This window comes from Aythya fuligula, chromosome 10 (genome assembly GCF_009819795.1).
Source record: "Aythya fuligula isolate bAytFul2 chromosome 10, bAytFul2.pri, whole genome shotgun sequence".
Taxonomy (NCBI): Eukaryota; Metazoa; Chordata; class Aves; order Anseriformes; family Anatidae; genus Aythya; species Aythya fuligula.
Window position 1 is genome coordinate 20354952 of NC_045568.1, and position 20016 is coordinate 20374967.

A 20016-nucleotide genomic window follows, 5' to 3' on the forward strand; every position below is an offset into this window, starting at 1 on the left:
CTGTGGATGGCTTGTGGTGAGAGCAAATGATGGTCTTGGGTGGGCTCCGAAATACTATACCTGCTTCTGCAAATCGTTCCAGCTTCTCTGCTAACAGATGCTTGCAATTTGGGCAAGTTTTCCATTCTCTCTTGTAATAATATTAACATACTACCCAAATGCTATTGAAACTCCCATGCAGCTTTTAATCAAGTTGCTAAAAAATAATTCTGAGAGTATAATCTTTGAATGCAGCTTGATCTTTCCATGGTGCTTTGATGGAATCTGACTGGGAAGGGGGCACAAAAGGTGGGAAACCTGGTAACTTTTCAGCAGTTTTCTTGCTGGTTTGGCTCTTCTTTTTTATCACTTGTGGAAGCAAGCGAAGGCACCCAACAGATGTTTTGGATTTATCACGGCTTCTCAAGAATTTTCCTGAAATACCAGTGGTACGCTGGATCCTTCTGATCAATCTTAATGATAATAAAACATACACCCAATGAGGCAAATGTGTTGATGTGATTGCAGTCGATGCTATAAACTCCGGAGGTGTGAGGAAGGTCTGTCTTGCCACCAGGCAATTTTTGTGGCTCTGAAGTATTTCCCAGCCTAGGAACAAGGAGAGAAGGAACATAACTCTCCTTCCCCAATGTTTTTGAAATTCCTGAACAATTTTACAACTTAGTCCAAGTAGTAAAGACCAGAGGGAAACATTGAGCAGTTTTTTGCCATTCTTACAATTGCCTGCCTGCCTTTCCCCTCCGCCAAAACCCGAGGTTTTTCTGGGCACAAAATCAAGACCTCTGGCGTTGGTAATTCCAGGGTTTTTATGCTGACCCTGACTGTGGGGGATGAAGTCTGGATTCCTGACTTGTAAGTACTCTGATAACCACCAGGCCGTGGTTTCAGGCCACTACAGAAAGCTGCCAGCTCTCCCACCAGGGGTAGAAGGGATTGCAGCTGGAATAAGCTGGCTGGCAGGTTTCTCTCCTGAATCCCCAAACACTTGGGAACATGGGATCTTCTGTGTTTCTAGCATCCTTTCCTTACTCCTCTGTGCTGCTGGTACGTGCAGAGGGTAAGCAGGCATTCCTGGCATACTTCAGTGAGCTTCAGGTGGCAGAGGCCCCTGTGGGATCGGAGCGTCCCGACAGCGAGAACGGGTGTGTGGCTGCAGGGCCCAGCCGTGCACCAAGCCCCTTTCCTGCAGGCAGCTGCTGGCAAAAGAATGAAATTTAGCCTGGAAACATGGGGATGCATTTTAACACGTGTCTGTATAACTGCATTCATTACCCGTGCGTGATGAGGTAATACACGATTACACAGCCGCCTTTTGCCTGCAGGACTTTGCTCAGCGTGTGCCTGACGACGTGTCCTCAGTCAGCAGCTACGGGGGTTTTATTTTCCTGCTGACGCAGTGTGCGGCTCTGACGTTCTTCCCATATATCGTGAAGATCTGAAAACAAAACGCATTCCTTCATGGCTAAAGTTCAGCGAGCGCTGTTTAGGATGATGAGATTACGTTGCAGTGACGGCTTTTATTTATCAGCTTTCCCCTGAATCCATGAGCAGAGCAGGGAGCGGGATGTTTCAGCTGCTGGCAAGTCAACTTCTTCATCTCGGGTCTGTTAGACACTGAGCGACCTTCCCTACGTACCGTGTCTGACAAGTACTTGGTCTGTCTTACACCCCCGTCACTTCTGTGGATTGCAGACTTGTGACCGTGGTGGTGCTCAGCTAGCACGCACTTGCGTCCTGATTTTTGTGAAGATAGAAGCCCGTGGAACATGGAGATCTAAGAGCTTTCTGGCCATGGGCTTGAACCGTGGTAAAATGCACACTGTGCTAACCAGCCTCGGGTGGTCGTGGTAAGGGGAATGGCACACGAGGCTGAGTTCTCCTCAGCCACTTGAGAAACAGATGTCCTAATACTTGTTTTAGGAATTTTGGGTGCATTTTACTGTTTGTTTTTAGATTTGTAGTCTTCTAACTAGGAAGAAAACCTAAGAAAACCATGTCATATTTTCTTTCCCCTGTTGCGTTGAAGAAGGTCAAGCACTTGTAGTCCTTTTCCTTCATGCTCCAGGGAAGAGAGGGGGCGCCGGCACTTCTCCACGTACAAGTTGAGCCTGACTTGAAAACTTTCTTGACTGAAAAGGCTGGAAAAAACACACTTGCACTGTGACTAAATCTAGCATACAATTAATTCTTCTGTGCAGTACTGTGTGTTAATTGCTGTCAGTGTGAACTGATGGTTTAAGCAAAAATAGAAAATGTTATAACTGCTGCGTTGCTTACAATGCATCCTCTGAAAGTGCAGGTCTGCGGTGGCTTTTTGAATCCCGTTCCTTGCTGTCAATCTCGGTGAATCATCCTCCTGTAAATGAAAAGGGTGTTGAAGAGAGCGTACCTGGAAAGTGTGGTTTGCTCTTCGTTTTCCACTTGTTCAAAAGCCCAAAGCTGGCAGTGCCAAGCAGAGGACATGTCTCGGGACAGATGCACTTGAAGGCCCTGCCCCAGCTGAGGCTGGTGCTGGTTTGGAACAAGCGAGCAGCCGCTGTGGCACTCAGTGGCTCCCTGTGGGATGAAAGACAAATCTGCCGCTGGTGCTTCGCCCCCTTAGAGGCGTATTTAATTTTGAAGAGCTTTACCCTTCTGTCAGAGGGGTTTGACGTTGCCTGGCGTGCTCTCGAGGATGGGTGAGACAGGCAGGCAGTGCAGCAGCACATTGAATGGGTTTTTAAGCACGAGCAGTGCGAAGGTGGCCAGCACAATGCCCCGTTCAGGGGACATTTCCAGTGCCGCAGGTAAAACCCCCAGGTTGGTCTCTCCGTAGCTTGCTGCTTCCCACGTTCCAGTGCTTGCCTGTAAGCACATGTCAGTAGTCCTTGGAAGCACGACGGGAATTAGCCTGAAGTCTTACTCCACACCATGGCCAAAGAGGTGCTGTGAGGGGCTGCCCTGGCATTTTTGGCACTTTGTTTAAACTTCGAGGCTGCTACTTTAGGCACTGTCTCTGAACAGCTTAATTTATTATTTTTTGCGTGTACAGTTGCGTAGCAACAGATGAAAAAAAAAACACTAAATGCAGCTAATTTAGTTGTATTACTGATAAGCTTGCATCTCTTTAATATGAAAACGTATTTTTAATAAGACTAATCAGCTGTAATTCCTGGCTTTTGCCAAGCAGAATGTTAAATAAACAGTGTTGATGAACTTGGTAAAGAACCTGACACCCAAGGGGCTTAGTGCCACCGCTGAGCTGTGCTGTGAACGTTTCTTTTGTTTTTCCTGCTGTTGTTCAGGGGTATTTTCTTCTCCTGTTGCTACTTATTATGTAAATTTCTCCAGTTCTTTGTCCATCATTTTCCTTAGCAATAAAGTGATTTGACTTATAAAAAAATAATCACCCCTAAACACTAGCATTGGGTGATGCAATGTACCTGCTGAAGTATAGAAAGTAGAAATTGTGAGTGAGTAAAATCAATCTGTTTGCCTGGGAAAGCACCGAGAAGCATTACCATTTTAGTATGGTGGGGTTTTTGACTGGGACAAGTGATGGATTTTCTGTTCTTGCATCAGATGTTTGGCAGCAACAGTTAATTTTTATCATTCACAGGGCAATGTTCCTGTTGCCCAAAAAAGCATGTGTCTGATCAAGAGCTTTCTGGAATTTGTTCATAAATCTTTCCTTGCTGCTCAAATATTTGGACAATACGAGCAGCAAAAGCCTGGCTAATTATGACTGGTTGAAGCACTCTGTTTGTTTCGTTGTTTTCGTAGATTGCCTGTTCAAACTATGTCCCATGAACCGGTACTCTGCTCAGAAGCAGTTCTGGAAAGCAGCAAAGCCAGGAGCTAACAGCACAACAGATGCGGTGCTACTCAATAAGCTACACGTAAGTATTCAATTTTGGGCTGCCATTGATCATAAACACTCTCATCCATACTGCTTTAATTATTTCCAATCAACCTGACACTGTTAACAAGGAAATATCAGAGAAGTCTATCAAAATCAGTACCCGAGACTCCTATTGAGATGTTCACTGAGATGTGACTTACAAGCCTCCCCTGATTTTTGCTAAACCCTTGAGGTTTGTGTCCACCAGCAGCGTGTAAGGCACTGGGTTAGAGTCACAAGAGCAATTCAAGCTTTTGTCATTAGCCCGTGCTAACTGTAGCAGTGCTCTCCGTGGGCGTTTGGGGGGTGTCTTGTAATGGCATGAAACCCCAGGACCCTTCAAACAAACACAGGAGCGGGTTCTCAGGCGTTGTGCCTCAGTGCATGAAGGCACGGGCGTTAGCTGTGCTGGCAGATGCCATGAGCTAAATAAATCTGATAGTCTGATAAATCTATTGAGGTGCCTCACACAAATATTGCTGCTGGGATACATGTAAAGGTTGATGGGTAATTATGAGTAATTATAAGGCCAGACAGCCTCTCCTTCCTTATTAGCTTGCAGTATTTAATATTTTTTCTGGGTAAAATGTTGACGTTCAGCAGTTGAAAACCCAGTAAGGCAGCTGATTGCTGGTTCTAGAATTCCGTTTTTTCACACCAAAAAGCCAACTAACTTAAATACCATCTGTTGACTTTAGAGTTAAATAAACTGCATGTTTATGTTAAAATTACATAGCTGGAGTACTTCATGTCAAAATTACAATTCTAAATATTTTTAGTTTCTTAAAGCCTATATTAAGCTCATTGAAGACTGAAATACAAAATGGCCCTGTAGGAGAGTGTCATTTGCTGATTGCCATATGGCTGCCTTGCGCCTGCATTTCAGAAAGGCTGTTTGACTCATTTTGCTTCTGAAAACATAATTTTATAACCCAGAAGTATTGACTTGGCAAGGAGAAAGTTATTTCTGTGCTGGCTGTAACACAGAGGTCCCTCACTTGTGCCGCATTTCTCCTGCCCCTTTAATGATGGTAGGAGAAGGAGCCCGTGCCATCAAGCTTGAAGTGTCGGGGGATTCTGGGTTTTGTTTTTCTGGTGTGTGAGGGAAGGGGAGAGTTTATGCCTGCAGGGTGTGTGCACAAGTTCATGGATTTTAAAGACAGGCATGTTCTAAACACTGCCTCACGCCTGGAGGAAAGCACCGTGTAATTGCGCTGGATTGCCGTGTCACTTGAAGTTGTCTTCTCTTTCCTCAGTACACACCAGGCCAGGTGTTTGAGACCCGTAATATTCTGCTGACATTTTACTGGTTTGTGACAAGACCCCTCTGGAAATCCAGGATTAGATTTTGCCAGTGCTTATCCCCAGCTGAGGGATGCTTGCACAGAGAAGTGCCACTGTGCAAGAACCGTGTACTAGATTAGGTGGAAGGGTTTGAGTACTTCACAGCTTGATTGGAAATGGTTCAATATGCATTACTTCCACATGAGGCTAAACTGTTCTGGAGGATGTGCTACGTCAGGACTTCAGTGACCCGGGTCTGATGCGTGGCTTTAAAATAACCTGGTCCCACGTACACCATTCATACATCAAAACTTAATTTTCTGCCAAGTTTGTGAGTGTGCCATTTATTGGTACATAGAATATACCAAAACCCCTGCATTTTGCAGAATGTGTGCTGGGCGGGAAGCAGGCTGTGCCCCCAAGACATGTGCATGCAACAGTTACCCCTGCCTCTGATGAGACTTCTTTATCAGTGCCCATAGTTTTTAACAAAATTAGCGGTGCAAGATGTATTCATCATCACCACTTGCCTTTTTTGGCTTCTGTTTGCCTGCTGGTGGAATTTATTGTCTGCTGTGGCACGCTCAATGCTGAGGTCAGGTTATTTTAAGTTAATGCCATTTAAGGGATTTAAAATCTGGGACACTTGTCTTTCTTTGGTATCAAGAATCAGTGCTGCTTGAGAAGCTGACATCTAGTGGCCAGAGAAAGTGCTTTTCTTGAGTGATTGTCAGATTTGGTATGTGCTTCTGAAATCTGTCCGAAGACTTAATTATGTTTTCCCAGAACACGCGATTTTCTTTATTTCCAGTAAATGTGGCACCCAATCCTGTGCAGGCAGAAAAACCCTCTTGTTTGTGATCCTCATTGATAGCTGAGGGGTACTAGTGTCTTACCTGAATAAATTCATTTTCAATGGACTACTGTGAAATCAAGAAAAAAAATAATAATAAAAAGAAAATTATGCTGCATTGTATTTCTGAATGTGTTTTTGAGTTTAAATGAGCAACTGTATTCCGGGTTCTCCTGGAGAAAGAACCACTTATCATACCTAGCAGAACTCCTAAAAATAGCAAATTTTTGTAAGCTGAAGAAGGTGAAACTTTAAAACAGCGTAGAGATAGCTACTGCAAATAAAGAGCTAAGCTTTGTCTTTTTTTAACTACTTAATATAGTTGGGAATTGTGGGCAGTCCCTTTTCCTCCAAGAGGGAATTGGACCTAGCATAGTCCTCGAGATTCTTGAGAAGCAAGTCATAAACAGTCATGCTGAGCCTCCTAAAAAGTCTAGTTTTAAATCACTGTTACCCAGATGCATGTTAAAATTATTATTTCTTATTAAAAATCAACTTTCTTGGGAAGTGAGAGGGAATTTCTTTACCAAATGAAATGGTTTACAAATGGTTTTAAATAGCTTGCTTGTTTTTAAACAAAGTACAAGACAATAGTGAGTATGTGGAGCAGATGGCAGACGTCAGCCATTGTAAGAAGAGCTGGTTGGCTTATATGGATGAGTTATAAATTATTAGATTGAATAACCATAGGGATTAGTTTTTCTATTTTCCATAAGATTTGCCTTTTATTAATGTGCTGGTATGATGCAGAAGTGCACAGTTGTATGTTCACAGCCAGTCTGTAATGCAGCACCGAGCGGTACCTAATGAGGCGTGAGCTGTGTGGTGCTGGGAAGTCAGGGGCTCGTGCACTCAGAGCTCCAGTGGGCAAGTGTAAATGCCTTCCAAATAATCCTGCTGCGTGACGGGGATGATTAGAGTCATCGTAAAAAGACAGACTGGGGAAGAAATGGGGCCTTTACTGTCAAAGTAAAATAATGAACCAAAGTAGAGGTTCTTTCCTTTCTTTTTTATAGAAATCAGTAGAAGAATAGACTTCCTGGCTTGGGTTGTTACCATCCCTTTTCTCCTTCCCCCCTGCAGGTGTTTTGTTGTTTTCTAATGGCTCGTTTTCCATCTTGTAGCAGCTATTTATCAAATTTGTCAAAGTCAAAACTCATACCATTTAAATGTTCTTTATCTATCTTCATAAGCAACTGAAAAAGGGAATTAGAAATTATACTATTGGAAATTAGGAAAAGGAAATCTTGCTCTATCAGATGTTCACGTTTTTTCCAGTTCTGTGAAATACTCTTAGAGCACTGTAGCTGTCTGGCCACCCTGTTTTTAAAAAAGCAAATGAGTTGTTCTCTTTTCATGTCAGCATGCCGCAGATTTGGAAAAGAAACAGAATGAAACTGAAAACAGAAAGCTGCTGGGAACAGTGATCCAGTATGGCAACGTTATCCAGGTAGGTTGTGAACATCTTTGCAAGCTGAGTGGGAGAGTTTAAGCTAAATCGTGTGCAATGTGACGTTAAACTTGTAGTATTTGTAGATGAGAATCCGTAGCTTTGCGTGGTGGTCAGCATCCTGAGGTATGATCCCATGAAGCAATAACTGGGTGTATGGCTGTGATTTCCATGAGGATATGGATAGATTCAATTTTTATTATGGGTTAGCTGTGCTTTTTCCTGTCTGAGGTCACCATATAATTTATTTCTTTGGGAATATTTCTTTTTTGTGCTTACATTATAGTTGGCCATGTGGAACGTGGCACAGACACTGTATCTTGCAGTCAGGTGTTGAAACATCAAACACTAAAACCTGTATTTTCACGGTGGTAGAAATGTTCTGTGAGTAACCACTATTTTTAATAGTCAAAAAAAAAAAAAAAAACATCAAAAGTGTCTTTACGAAAGTATTTGAAGTTACTGGAAATGTGGCAACAGGTGTTTTGAACAACACAGCTGAGGAACCAGGCTGTGCCCTGCTGCAGTTTGCATGTTCATGCTGATCATGTGCAATCTGTGGGAGCTGTTAACACAGTGGAGGGTTGTAGGATGGGGCTTTCTGAAGAGAGTCTTCAAAAAAGCAGTAGAGTTTTCTGTTAAACAAATCAGACTGAGCAAAGTAATATAAGAGCAGCCTTACTTTACACCACCACCTTCTGAAAAGGGAAAACTACTTAGTGCCTTACATTTTACAGCGCTTGGTCCTGGGTCTTTTAGCAGGCTGCTGTAAAATGAGGTGGGCAATTCTAAGTGTTTATCCTTTGCTGGAGAAGGAACTGTTAGATTACTGAAGATGTTTTGTGCTGTAAGACTCTGTATCCACTGAAATAAGTGCCAGTGAAATTGTGCATAAATTCATCAATATTTTCATATGGTATCACCTAGCTATTGTTTTGATTCCTGTATGATATTGTGGTTGTCCTATACGTGCTCACTGTTTCTTGAGGGGAGGAAAAATGAGCATTCTTAGAACTGAACTCTAATTCTTATTCTAGCTGCTTCACTTAAAAAGTAACAAATACTTAACAGTAAATAAGAGGCTACCAGCTCTGCTAGAGAAGAACGCTATGAGGGTGACCTTGGACGAAGCTGGAAACGAAGGTTCCTGGTTCTACATCCAGCCTTTCTACAAGCTGCGTTCCATTGGAGACAGTGTAAGTGCTGAGAATATCCTCGTCTATTGTTCTGTGCACAGCTTGGCAAAGCTCGTTTCGGGAGGTCTGTCTTCCAGTTAATGAGATGCACAGAGCTTCTCGTGCCTTACGTTGCTGAAACAACTTTTTTCCTATGCTGTCAGGAGGGGGAGGAAAATTGCTATGGTAACTTGTATTTTGGAAACATGGGATGATTTAACATTGGAAGGAATAAGAGACCTAATTATGGTAGCCTTTCTCAATCCCTGTCCAATTCAAAATGGCAGGAATTGTTGAGTTCCTTTGGTATATTTAGAACTAATAATATCTGGGCTTTCAGTGTTGCCAGTTTTGAATCAAAATTTGTCATCGTTTTGTATATGATGAATGAGGTAATAATGAGGCCAAATGGCCCTGTTCATGGGAAAAACAGAAAATAATTGGTTCTGATGCATTACCTTTGTACAAGAGTTTGGTGTACTACCTGCCCCCAGCCAGGCATTAATAAGCTTAAGGGTGCTCTGTGGAATAGTCCAGGCATGGATTTGGCACTGAAATCCAGTGAGTTTTATTAAGTAGGAATAACTTCTCCTGTAGACCAGCCCCATGCATTTTGATGTAGCTGTTGTGCCTTTTACACACACACACACACACACAATAAAGCACAGGATAATAGTCTTACAGGCTATTAAGCTCTTTTAAATCCTAGCTATCTACAGACACTTTATCATAATGACCAGTTCCTTTCAATACAGAGAAGGGTTTTATATTTTAATTTAGGTAAGACTTTACCCTGGAAGAAGGGAAGACAAGGACCTTGACTGTCCATAATAAAGTGCTTTTGTCTTGAGCCGTATGCCAGCCTGGTCAGGAACATGATATTACAAATGAAAGTACCTCTCGGAGGAGAGGTTTTGGCTGACCTTTTCCCATAAGAATTACTTGTTAAATGTTAACCAATGAAACTAATGGAAAGTAGCAGATAAATTTGTTACCAGAACTGTAAAGTGTTTCTTCTGTAAGCCTCTGGATCCATTAGTATAGGCTTTTTTTCTGCCCGAATGACTGAATATAGTAAGCTAAATTCTGAAACAAACAGAATCCTGGTTTTCATATTTAGACTGGCATCTCTCCAAACTACAAGAAGGTGATTTCTTCCTATCACTTCCATTAACAAAAAAATAAAAAAAAAAGGAAGGAAGGAAGGAAGGAAAAAGCTTTCTCATACTGAATATTTCTGTCTGATGCTTCACTTACCTACAGGTTGTCATTGGAGACAAAGTAGTGCTGAATCCTGTCAACGCTGGCCAGCCTCTTCATGCTAGTAGTCATCAGCTTGTTGATAATCCGGGATGCAATGAGGTAAGGGCAGATTGACAGAGCTGGGGCTTTGGAATAACTTTACAAGCTCCTATATATTGCAGCTAGGCTGCCAGGACTTGTGTTTTAACAAAATTAAGCCCTCAGGAAGTTCATTAGTACCTCTAGTGGTGTTTAGGAATGGTTATCTCATTGCTCAGCACCTTAATATATCTACAAGTCTTTTCTTGCACCTTTTGGGCACTTGACAAAGGTTAAGTTTGATTTCTCTTGCTTGACTGGCTAGAAATAAGATTTTTCTTCAAAATCAGTAGTCATGGCACCATGATGTGTGACTTACTAACGAGTCAGATTTGCAGTTACTTTTTCTGGAATAGATGCAGAAATGGCTTTCTTTAGAGCAGTGCAACAGGGATGGCAGTGCTCAGTTGAAAAACATGAAAACAGTAAGGCAGTGGCATCTTGTGCAGGCACAAGACAGTGGGGCTAATACGTTTTATTTCTCCTTTCAGGTCAACTCTGTGAATTGCAACACAAGCTGGAAAATAGTCCTTTTCATGAAATGGAGTGATAATAAAGATGATATCCTCAAAGGGGTAAGACTAAAAATTACTTGCTTGCAACTTACTTGTTCGCTGATGCATAATGTCTGTATTGATCATGCTGTCTGGACTTTGACAGGGGGATGTGGTAAGATTGTTTCATGCGGAACAGGAGAAGTTTCTGACTTGTGATGAGCACAGGAAGAAGCAGCATGTCTTCCTGAGAACAACAGGGAGACAGTCTGCCACTTCTGCAACCAGCTCAAAAGCACTGTGGGAAGTAGAGGTAAGGATTGTGATGCGGGTTGAGGGTGGCTTTGTAGTGACAGTTACAGTTTCTGTTTAAAAACTTCTAGCTGGATTTCCTTTTTTAGGTGAAATTCTTACCAGTGTTTGAAGTTTAATCTTTAGAATTCCTTTACTTGCTGTGCTTTCTGTGCAAAATCAAAACTGAGGGCTTTCTAATGCTGCAACAGAGAGTTCTGAATTGCAGGTTCTTGACAATTTAGAAAAAGAGGACAGAAGTATCTATGATGTCATTTTTCTTACCAGTCACTGAAATCTAAAACCAGCTAATAATTTCAACTGTCCTGCTGAGTGTACTGAACATTCTATTTCTGGTGTGGAATACTGTGATTATGCATATCTTCATTTGATAGGAGATGGCAACCCTTTGCTAGTCTGTGCATTGTCTGAACCATTTTTTACTGTACTTGGCTTTTGAATAGTGACTAACACCTTTGCCATCATTGGCTTCTTAAAATATCCTCCCTCTTTTGGTGTGATTAGACTGAGCCAGTTGTTTTACGTAGATATGATTTTAAATGCCTGTCATGTGAACTGCCTGAGAGATCCATAAAAGTAATTTCAATGGTGGAGATGATTTTCCTGTTGTCTTTCCAGAAGTATCTGGTTTGATATGCGCATTTTCCCCCATTTCAATTGCGAGTTTACCTGTAAGTAGTGTTACGTGAGCATGTTACAACACATCAGAGGCTTTTGTGGTAACTGTTCACATCCATGCAGATACCCAGTGATAAATGTGAGGAGTTCAGAGGTGAGGTAGTCCCTCCCCAAAGTGCAGAGGTCAGCTATGTTTTCCTGAAGTACATGGATGTACCCCCAGAGTGAAGGTTCTGCTTTCCACAGAGGTTTGCAGACCATCATATTTTCCCTCTAATACTCTTGTACAACGCTGCTGCATTTGAAGCAATTCCAGATGCCTTCCCCCACCTGCTTTCAGAAGGTCAGATATTTGTTATACCCAAAGGTAAAGTATCTTCTGCATCTCTTTAGGAAGCCTGTTTCAGGACTTAGCAACACATGCACATCTAGAGCACCGTCTTTAATTCTCTGCTGCTAGCACCTTAATTTTCCTGCTGTCACCCACCAGATACCACTTCTCCTAATGGAGAGCCAGCTGCGGTCAGTGACTTTGCAGAGTGTTACTTAGTCAATGAGCAGAAAATCAATGTTCATAAATTGAAGTGAACTAATTGCTCAAAGTGTTTGGTGTACTTCATGTTGTTTAAGCATGAAAGATTGTTTATCTTTTCTGAGTTCCTCGTTATGTCCATCCTTACTTGTAAGTGAAATACAGCAAGTCACTAATGTGCAGTGTGAATGTTTCCCTTTATTGTAGGTAGTGCAGCACGATCCTTGTCGTGGTGGTGCCGGGTACTGGAACAGCCTTTTCAGGTTCAAACATCTTGCTACTGGACACTACTTAGCAGCAGAGGTAGGTGTTGGGGCTTGCTTAGAAGCTCTGCCTTTCCTTCCACAGCATCTTCTTTCCTTTACCCCTTCTGAAAATCTCTCGTTTCCCACCCTAAAAATGGAAACAGATGAGAGGAGGAGAGTGAAGCTTGGGTCCTGTACTAATACAAAAGTGGATGGCTAGACACAGAAAACATGGTCAAAGATGTGTAATTACACCACTGTGCAGGGGTAGTTTTGAGCTTTTCTATTTGAATTTTGAAGGCAAAAACTTTTCTACAAAGGATAGATGCTAAATACTAGTACACTGTCATGTAGGCAGTAAGAATCAGGGTGAATGTATTATCACACGGGTTGATTACAAATAGCTGAGAGCCTTTGGGGGGGAAATGAATTCAGTCAACTGTTGTTAGTTTCTCTTGAATTGCTGATTTCCTAATAGAAGCAAAGGACTGACTGCAAGACAGAATTGCAGTTAGGCTTCAGACCAGCCTGGTAAGAACTGCAGGTAACACTTAGCTGTCCAAGCACAGAACAAATAAGTTGTTTTGCGCACCGAAGTGGATATCTCTCCTTTCCACCCCGAAGAAAATCTTCAAGACCATTTATTTAAAAAAAATGTCCAAGGGTTATAATTTTGAGTTTTGCTGCTTAATGCTTGTCAATATTTACTGAAGTTAGTTTTACTTAATTCACAGCATAAATATGCCAATGTACCAGTACAGACACCTCTGTAAATAAAAGCTGCCCTGGATGTAAAAGTGCATAGTAGGGCAGAAAGCCTGTCTCAGCCCATGTTCTTGACATGAGAACATTTTCAGTGGGAAAAGTCCATATTAAATATCACATTTTAAACTCCTCTAACAAGCAGATTGGAAAAGCAGCAACGCTTTGTCACATGTACATGCACACGTCCTTTTCGGTAATGGTCCAATACTGAGCTTTTCCAGTAAATCTTGGGTTTGCTAATCAGCCGGAACAAAAACATGTTCTTACATCACATAAAACATGTCAGAGGAGATTGCTCACCTTATCCATGGTTAGAAGGGTGTTTCTTCTCAAAGATTTTTGCCAAGTCAGTGATTTCTGGTGGAAATTCCATTTGGAATTTAAAAAAAAAAAAAAAAAAAAGTGAAACTTGATAATTCTCTTATTCTTCTTGCTCCTTTAGTGATTATCATGAGCAAGTTTCATCTGTCTGCATGTTTGCAGATTATTTTACTGCTTGATTCATGGACAGACGTTCGCCCAATTAAGAATAAATCTATTTGCGTAGTATGTTTGTTCTGCATGCTTGGTAGTGTTGTAGCAGTAGAGTGCATCCTTTACAAAGCAAGTTTAGATCATGCTGAGGTTGTTTCCCACTGCTAGCTCTGTTAGTTTTGACATGCCTGTGATTCTGTTTCATCAGGTAAACCCTGACTATGAGGAAGATGACCAGGAGTGTCAATCCTCAGTAAGTATAGGCAAGAGTACGATCTTGCCCCTAATTGAGGAGGGCTTGCACAGGCCCTGATATTTAATTGGCCAGTGCATAAATGGTCCAGGCTTTGTTGCCAGTGAAGACACTAAAAAACTGAGAATGATCTTAAAGTCTGTCCAGAGGATCGGATATTAAAACCTGGAGTAGGCTTTAGTGAAGAGCAATAGAGTTGGAACCAAATTCCTGTATTACTTGGACCCTGTTCCTCCCCGCTGTGTAGAATGTCTTTGTCTTCCTGTTCCTTAAACCTTTGTTTCCTTGAAGCACGCTTTGAATAGCTTTGAAAAGCAAGTTGCTCAAGATGACATCGGATGTCAAGTGTCGGTAATGGGATGTCAACGTAGTGCTGTGCCAGTCCTCTGCCCTCCTTGTTTGGTTCATCAATTCCCTCTCGTTTTAGTTTTAGCCTGTCACAGGAAAGCCATGACAAAGGGCCTAGAGAGCAAGAATGGCAGGGTGAGAATGATTTCAGTGCCATTCTTCTGATTTTCCTGTGAAAGCAAGTCCTTTTCAGTAATTTTTTTGTGTCGAAGATAGAGTGTGCCGATGCTTTGTGCTAATAGAAGCTTCTCACTGATGTCAAAGGGAAAACAGCATTGCTTCAGTAGGAGGAAAGAGTTAGGACTGGAACAGCGCTTTCCATTGTAGATTATATTTAGAGTTGAATGAGATTGTAGGCTTATGCAACTTGCTTGGTCATTTTTCCTGTATATGGAAAATTTGCTCCACTTAGAAAAGAGAAAGAACTCCTCCATGTTTAAAAGGAGATGAACACCTGGTGATGCTTTGAAGTGCAGCAGGGCAGTTTTCTCCTCCAAAATGGATTTGTTATCACAGTCTAGCCATTAAAAGGCTAACCCTTGCCCCCAGATTCTGAGCTGATATCCTGGTTATTTCTCTGTAGTATTTGGCAGCAAATGCTGATCTTCTGACAGCTTGTCTTCAGTAAGTGTAGGTGAAAAGTGGAAAAAAATAACATGAACAAAACCCCCACACAGCTATTGTTCCAGTGGAAAAAGAATCTAACACTGAAGTGCTTTGTTGGCTTAACTTTTTGAAAGTTAATGAGTTTGTAGGTCTTTAATATAGACATCCCTCCTACTGGTGTTATGCTAATGTCTCCTTCTGATAATAAGTGCAGTAATAACGATAGCACAACTCTGAAACCAGCGCGCTGACTTTTTTCCCTACTGTGTCTCCTTACCACTAGGTGGCAAAAATAGACCACAAAGAGTAGGATCAGGCACATATAATTCATTTCTGACACAAAATTGCTGCATCGTTTAACATGCTCTAGTGACAAGGTGGTGTGGGGTGCTTACCACTGCTCCGATACAGAAACTTTTAACTTCACTCACATGGGAGGTTTCTGCAAACATCATTACAGAGCTGTGTTGTTGGTGTTGTCTCTTTATACCTCAGTGAGCTGTACAAGAACAGGGTTTAAATGGCACGGGTGAGATGCAAGCTGGTACCTGTTCGAAAGGAGAGTGAGCTGCTTCTGTCAGCTTTGTGGTTGAAGTTTAATTCTCCCTAAATTGCCCCAGTTCCTAATTCCCAATTTACTAATTCTCATTTTCATCTTTGCCACAGTTTCTGAGCTGACAAATTGTCTCCTGATGTGTCAAAGGTACTACAAATTGTGAATATAGAGTGGCTGCCTTACTGTGGGGATGGAGGAGACAGATGAAACTTGGAGAATTCATTCCAAGTGAGTGAATTTCTCCTGGTGTAAAGCCTCCAGATGGGCTCGCCTGAGTATATAGTTGCTTCTTCATTTGAGGCACATTCCCAATATATAATCCTGTTCCATACAGCTAACTGTCTGTTCCCATGTGCAAAATCAAAGACTTGAAATGTCACTATCTTGCAGCCAAGTTCACTGACTACAAATGTGCTAGCTGCAGAGTATCCTGAGGCAGCAGCAGCGTTAGCGAGCTCGACTCTGTGTTTAAGGGTTGGAGCGCCTTACACGGGGACTTTGAAATCCAGGTGCTTGCATTCTGAGTCCTTGGGGTGCCCACCTTCCACTGGTGCCAAGATCACAGTGAAGCTGGTAAATTGCTTGGTGATCACTTTGTAAACTACATGTGGGAGTTAGGTGTTTGTTTCTACATCGGCAGCTGGTTTCTTTGTTTTGTCAAATGACAGCTTTTTATTGACTATATCTGCTAGTTCCCGAGGAAAGCCTTTAGAAAAAGATGTGGTTCCTTTTTCTGTATCTTTTTTTTTTTCCCTAACCTTTTATCCTTTCATCTTAAAATCTAGTGTTTTACTCACTCATTTGATGGTTGTATATTTACTTTGATAAAGCAGGCTGGTAACTTGCTAGCACCTTAGGCAGGAAGATACTTGTGATGCCATGTCCTTTGTAGCGTATCACTGTGTTGGAGTGCATCGTGAGCTGAAGTGTAAGCAGCAAGGCAGCTAACTTCTTGATTAGCTCTTGCTTTGTTCATTTGCGGTTGATAGACCTCAGCCCCATTTTTGCTGTTGAAGGTGACTATTTCCCAGCAAGGCTGTTGGTACTTAGTGTTGCTGTTTTTTGTATTTGTTGCTTATGTAATTTCTTCTAGGGTGACAACTGCCATACATTAAATGCATTTCAAAAGCCAGTAGTGTCTAGGGTGGTGATCTGAGCAGATGTGGATCATCTGAAACTGCTCCGAGTTCCTGGTGTGCTGTGGGTGAACAGCTGGGAGATGTTGAGTCTCTTGGCACGCTGCAAGACACAACCTCTCTTGTCGAGGATTTATTGTGTTTATAACCCAGAAATGCTCAGAAGTTATTAACACTAGGGAAAGCAAAGCAATGTTTGACAAGAGGAGCTACTTTCACTTTTACTGGTACCCTAAAGCGTAGTCATCTTAACCAGTGCTTGGAGTGGTTCAGAGCTATGTCTACAGATCACAGAGCGCATCTATGCAGCGCTAGGCAGCTGGGTCTGGAGGGCTTGGTCTGACTGTGCGTGATGGGACTTCTTCTGCAGCTGGACCCTGAGCAGGATGCCTCCAGAAGAGGCTTGCGTGATGCTCAGGAGAAGATGGCGTACTCTCTGGTGTCTGTGCCTGAAGGAAACGATATCTCCTCCATATTTGAGTTGGACCCTACCACCTTGCGAGGAGGAGACAGCCTTGTCCCCAGGTACGAGCTAATGACAGCATTAGAGCTGACCACCTGCCTTGGAGTTTGGCTTGGGTTTGGTTTGGTTTGGTTTTAGGTAAAGCACTTTCTCACTATTTATTTTCATATGAAGTTAAAGTTCTCTTTCATATATAAAAATGATTAGCAAATGCCTAGAGCTTCAGTACAGTATTTTACAATGAACTTACAAGTAACAATATCCAATTTTACAGATGGGGAAACTGAAATAAAGTCACTTTCTTTCCAGTTAAGAAACTGACAAAAGTCTGGGGTCTATGATGATGCTAATTCCCCTGACCTGCCTGTATTGTATTTGCTAGGACACAACATCCAGTGTTCAGCATTTCATTTTCTGCTGTGTATGGTTGTTTAACTGTTCATATCGTACCTCTTGCTACTCAAAAGATGCCGTATCTCCAAAGATGCAGAGTTCAAATGTGGGCTCTTTGCTATCTGCTCCCACCCAGAAAGCATGATGTATTTGTTTGATCTACTTCATCCAAGTGACTCTTGAAAAAAATCAGATGCTCTGAGGTGGTGTGAGTTAACATGGCCTCCAAATGCAGCAGTTCTGGCTGCCACAGTTTGTGGAGTGAATTTTTTTTTTCACTTGTTCTTGACAACAGTTTCTGTTTTTGAACAATGCTAAGATTTCTTGACTGGGAAAATGACTCACATTTTGAAACTTTTGACTTTCTTTCAGGAACTCTTATGTCAGACTTAGACACCTTTGCACTAACACCTGGGTTCATAGTACCAATATCCCTATTGATAAGGAAGAAGAGAAACCTGTGATGCTTAAAGTAAGACCTGCTACTTTTTTATAGTCACATCCTTTAATTTCTGTACTTCCACCAATATGTTATTAGTAGGAGAAGTTCCAGTCCCTTGAGACTTTGGGGTTTGTCAAACAGGTAGCAGTACGACAGTGGTAAATAGTGCCTACACAAAATATTTTATCTAAAAGATTACTTTTTCATAGTAGTTTGATAGTTACACTGTTAAATTTCTAATTTACAACAGCACATGGAGAATTTTTTCCTACTCTCTATGGCAGTATTTTCTAGTCTCACCTGATGTTTCTCTGTTCTGGGAACACCTGTGAGCTTGTACAGGGTGCTACTGTTCTCGTAACATCTCTAAGTGAGGCTGTGTATGAGTATGGCTTTTTGTCTTTTTTAGTATCAATTCTGCCTTTTGGTTTGGTAATAAAACTCTTTGGTTTTAGATTGGTACTTCTCCAGTGAAAGAGGACAAAGAAGCTTTTGCTATAGTACCAGTTTCTCCTGCGGAGGTTCGGGACTTGGACTTTGCAAATGATGCAAGTAAGGTTTTAGGTTCCATCGCTGGCAAGCTGGAAAAGGGAACAATAACCCAGAATGAAAGGAGGTAAGGAGACAAGAATTTGGTTCAGATAATATTCTTTGCTTTACTCAATGTGTTTCTTTTATTGTTGATTTGCCCATAGTGAAGGTTCTCAAGCCATACTCTGTCAGCCCCTCCTTGTTGCTCTGTGAAAAGAGAGCATGGGAACTGTTGTTGTGAACTTGGAGGAATAATCCATAGCATGCCTTTCTTGATGGGCTTTGCAAAATGAGTGTGGGAATTTATAATCCATCTTGTGAAGAGTGAACATATGACTTCTGGCAAATCCTCTGACAATGTCTTTGAAAAATATGTGGCCACTCAAAAAGAATGCACGGTCTGCTGTGTAAAACGAGGGTCCATGTGCTTCCATAGCCAATGTCTTTTCTTTGGTCTTGGGGAGATTATCATCTGATTTATTTTTTCTGGCAATACAAAAAAACTGCCAAATAGGACTTAAGGAGCAAAAGTTGCCTTAAAGTGATATTGTTGTCTTACTGCTTCTGTAGTTTGGCTATTAAACATTAACCTGTAATAATAAGGGAGCACTAGTTCCTAATTTAAAGTTCCTTACAAACCTAGGGGCTTTATCCAATGTCTGGGTTAGTCTCTAATGGATGTTTTTTTTGTCACTTAACATTTTGATATCTGTGTAACCTTACTACTGTCATTGTTCTTTTAACAGATAAAACTTAGTCTTGTATTAACAACTTCTGGCATTTCTGTAGATCTGTTACCAAGTTATTGGAGGATTTGGTCTACTTTGTTACTGGTGGAACTAATTCTGGGCAAGACGTGCTTGAAGTGGTATTTTCTAAACCCAATAGAGAACGGCAAAAATTGATGAGAGAGCAGAATATTCTAAAGCAGGTAGAGTGCATTTTTCTTTAAACTCTGCCTACCAGAAGGGTTGTCAGAAAGAAAATCCTAATAGTAGAGAACCTGGTCAAAATATGGGGACCAAAGGATCCTTTCAGCAGGTTGTCAGTGGACTCTAGGCATAGTACTGCAAGAACAAAAAAATACAGCATGTGTTGGCAAATAAACCTGATAAACAGTGTCTTCTGTACAGGCTGTACTTTGGCCAAAAACAAACATAGCAATTATAGCGTATTTCTGATTGATCGTGTAGAAATTCAAAGATATGAACACATTAATTTACTGTAATTTTACATTTACATTAATTTTAATCAAACAAAGGCAGTACCTCATGGGTTTTAAATGCCTGGTTTTTAATAAATCCATAGATTTTCAAGTTGCTGCAAGCACCATTTACGGACAGCGGTGATGGCCCGATGCTGCGGCTGGAGGAGCTCGGAGACCAGCGGCACGCTCCCTTCAGACACATCTGTCGGCTTTGCTACAGAGTGCTGAGGCACTCTCAGCAGGATTACAGAAAGAATCAGGTTTGAAATATGTTTGCAGCTTTCAATGGCACTGATATTGTTCCTGTGCTCCAAAAAACAAGAGCTACATCCTGTTAATTAAATCCTGCTAATGCAGTGGTGTGATTTCGCAGTCAGCAAGAGATTTTTTTGATTGCTCAATTTTACTCTATCTGCCGTTTTTTGTCTCTGTCAGACTATGTACAGTGTAATTAGTGCTAGTTCTAAGGGAAATTTCTGAAAGAAACGGGTTTGCTGTTGATCCAGGTAAACTTTTAAGATTTTCTTTACTCTTGCGTACTACAAGCTCCACTGAAAGTTGGCCTGTGAACTGAGGATGTACGGTTTTTGTTGCTAGCTATTAAAAACAAACTCTCATCAGATGGGGATAAATGCCCTGATGGTCTCCAGCCCAGAGG

The 20016-nt window shown here is 41.6% G+C and overlaps 1 protein-coding gene across 1 annotated transcript in view; it reads left to right on the plus strand.

Annotated features, from left to right (window-relative positions):
• Nucleotides 1-20016, plus strand: part of ITPR1 (inositol 1,4,5-trisphosphate receptor type 1) — a 163895-nt gene that overhangs the window by 37924 nt on the left and 105955 nt on the right. The window contains 13 exon segments of the mRNA XM_032193866.1: nucleotides 3763-3878; nucleotides 7381-7467; nucleotides 8505-8663; nucleotides 9906-10004; nucleotides 10475-10558; nucleotides 10644-10790; nucleotides 12147-12242; nucleotides 13632-13676; nucleotides 16693-16847; nucleotides 17551-17650; nucleotides 18076-18236; nucleotides 18941-19082; nucleotides 19460-19618. Coding sequence (XP_032049757.1) covers nucleotides 3763-3878; nucleotides 7381-7467; nucleotides 8505-8663; nucleotides 9906-10004; nucleotides 10475-10558; nucleotides 10644-10790; nucleotides 12147-12242; nucleotides 13632-13676; nucleotides 16693-16847; nucleotides 17551-17650; nucleotides 18076-18236; nucleotides 18941-19082; nucleotides 19460-19618 — 1550 coding nt within the window.